This window comes from Nannospalax galili, unplaced genomic scaffold (genome assembly GCF_000622305.1).
Source record: "Nannospalax galili isolate Female #2095 unplaced genomic scaffold, S.galili_v1.0 C49497891, whole genome shotgun sequence".
NCBI classification, from domain to species: Eukaryota; Metazoa; Chordata; class Mammalia; order Rodentia; family Spalacidae; genus Nannospalax; species Nannospalax galili.
The window spans coordinates 1-2148 of record NW_008480008.1 but is presented as its reverse complement, the minus strand read 5'-3'; the positions used below and the strand labels follow the sequence as shown (position 1 = coordinate 2148).

General features: G+C 47.3%; 1 protein-coding gene across 1 annotated transcript; it reads right to left on the bottom strand.

Moving 5' to 3' along the window:
- Positions 1–11: 11 nt before the first annotated feature.
- Positions 12–2133, bottom strand: LOC103728514 (igE-binding protein-like; the record flags this gene model as incomplete). Its single annotated transcript, XM_008826504.2, has 1 exon — positions 12–2133. A coding segment is annotated over exon 1 (1701 nt), but the record flags the coding sequence as incomplete, so codon positions are not given.
- Positions 2134–2148: the final 15 nt, after the last annotated feature.

Here is a 2148-nt window from a genome sequence, read left to right as displayed (position 1 = left end):
GGGGAGTTCACTGTTCCTTTCCCCAAGGGTTGTAGAGGTCTCCCTTGAATATCCCTGACAGATCTGCAATTCTCTGCCTTATGATTTCCTTTACCACATCTAGTGCAAACATCCTGAGCAGGTTGGTTCGTAAGCTGACTTCTACAGTCTCTCTTCAGGTGGCCCATTTTCCCACATGTAAAACATGGTCCTACTCTTCCCATAGGAGCCTTTTTTGTAATCTGTAGAATAGCGGCTGCTAAGCCAGTATTAGTAAGTGGTCCTCCTAACTCTCTACAGATTCTTAGCCAATCTTGTAATCCTTTTCCTTTCCTTGGTGCAATTGCATTTCGACATTCCTGGGTAGCCTGTTCAAAGACCAATTGCTCTATAAGAGGCATGGCAGCTTCTGTCTCTCCGAAAATTCTACTTGCTGCCTCTGTCATTCTTGCTACAAAATCAGAGAAAGGCTCTTGGGGCCCTTGAAGAATCTTAGTTAGCTGTGTAGCTCCTTCTCCTTTTCTAGTTAGTGCCTTCCATGCTCTTATAGCTGTAGCTGAAATTTGTTGATAGACTCCCCAGGCGTAATTTGTCTGGTTATTAGCATAACGCCCTTGGCCTGTCAACATTTCAAAAGTCCATTGTTGTTGTTCAGGAGTGAGCGAGGCTGCGTTAAGGCGAGCCTGCTCTTGTGCAATCTCATACCATAGGGCCTTCCACTCTAAAAATTGTCCCATGGTATTGAGTGTTGCTTTAGCGATACTTTGCCAATCTGAGGGAGTCATGGAATCTCTAGCTAATCTCTCTAGTTGAGCAATGGTAAAATTAGCATTAACCCCATATTTCCTAACTGATTCTGCTAGCTCCTTGATCTGGCTATACTCAACAGGAGCATACATCCTTCCCTGTCCGTCTTGTCCGTCTGCCGCTACCTCAAACACAGGAAATGCCAGACCTAGTTTTCTACCAACCTCCTCTGGGAGGAGTGAAATGGCAGGCCGGCAGTCCGCATAGGGCGGTGGCGCAGTGGCAATAGCCTGGGTCTGTCCTCTCTTTACATATGAAGGTGGCAGCCGGTACTCTTCAGGTAAATATTTACCTCTCCCATATCTCGCTGCTTCTTCCTCTAACTCAATTTCATCTTCAGGATCAAAGGTCTCACTCTCTAAATGATCCTTACCCTCTCTGCCTTTAATATGTAGAGCCTTAAGCTCCTGTATTGGGTACATAAACCCCTTTGCCTGCATCCCCTCCTGTTTATTAAATTTTGAAATTCCAGTTACTTGCATATCGCAACTTTCTTCCGTTTGCGATCTCTCTCCCCAGCTCTCTTCTAGCTGTCTGGGAGGTCCTTTTTCACTTTGGGCCCTGACCTTTTTTCGCGCGCCTAACCTTTCACTCCGTTCGGTTTCTGATAGGCTGTCCTGGATCCTCTCTAAGGTTATCTGACTCTCTTCTACCTGGCTCTGGCAGTGCTCGTCCTCTAGACAGTTTTTAATAAGCTTCCATATGGCCTTAGTACCTAGTCTCAAATCTTCACTCTCTAGGTGTCGGTCAAGATCTCGACCCAATTTGTTCCAAGAGGCGACTGTAAGAGACCCAGAGCAAATGTACCAAGGTGCAACACGATCCACTTCCTTAACAAAATTTTTAAGTGTGCAGGGGGCTATTTTGATATCACGGTGCTTCAAGACTGTCTCCAGAGTGGCAATGATGGATTGTGAGCTCCCCATGGCGGCCGCGGCTTATCTACGTCCGACTTGTGCACACCTTTCCCTTTATTTATAAAGTGAAAGTGAATTTGTGCTGTGCGGCTTATCTACGTCCGACTTGTCAGCACGACGCGGAAGTGAATTGCGGCACAGGAGCGATGCCGTTCATGTACCCCGGACTGAATTCACTCCCTTCTGAAGTCTCTTTAACAGTAACCCGCCTGGAAGCAAAGGGTGAGCAGCAGAATAACAAAAGAGCCGAATATTAAAGCGAAAGTAACCCCAGCGATTACCACAACATCCATACCTCTCCAAACTAACCTGCAGTTCTGAATCCTCCTCGAGTATCCGAGGGGTCTTCGTGCGGTGCCAGCGATGATGAGGCTTGTCCCGGGTTTCGGCACCAGTTGTCCCAACCGCAACACGTCTCGCCGGCAAGAACGACGCGGAGGACAAA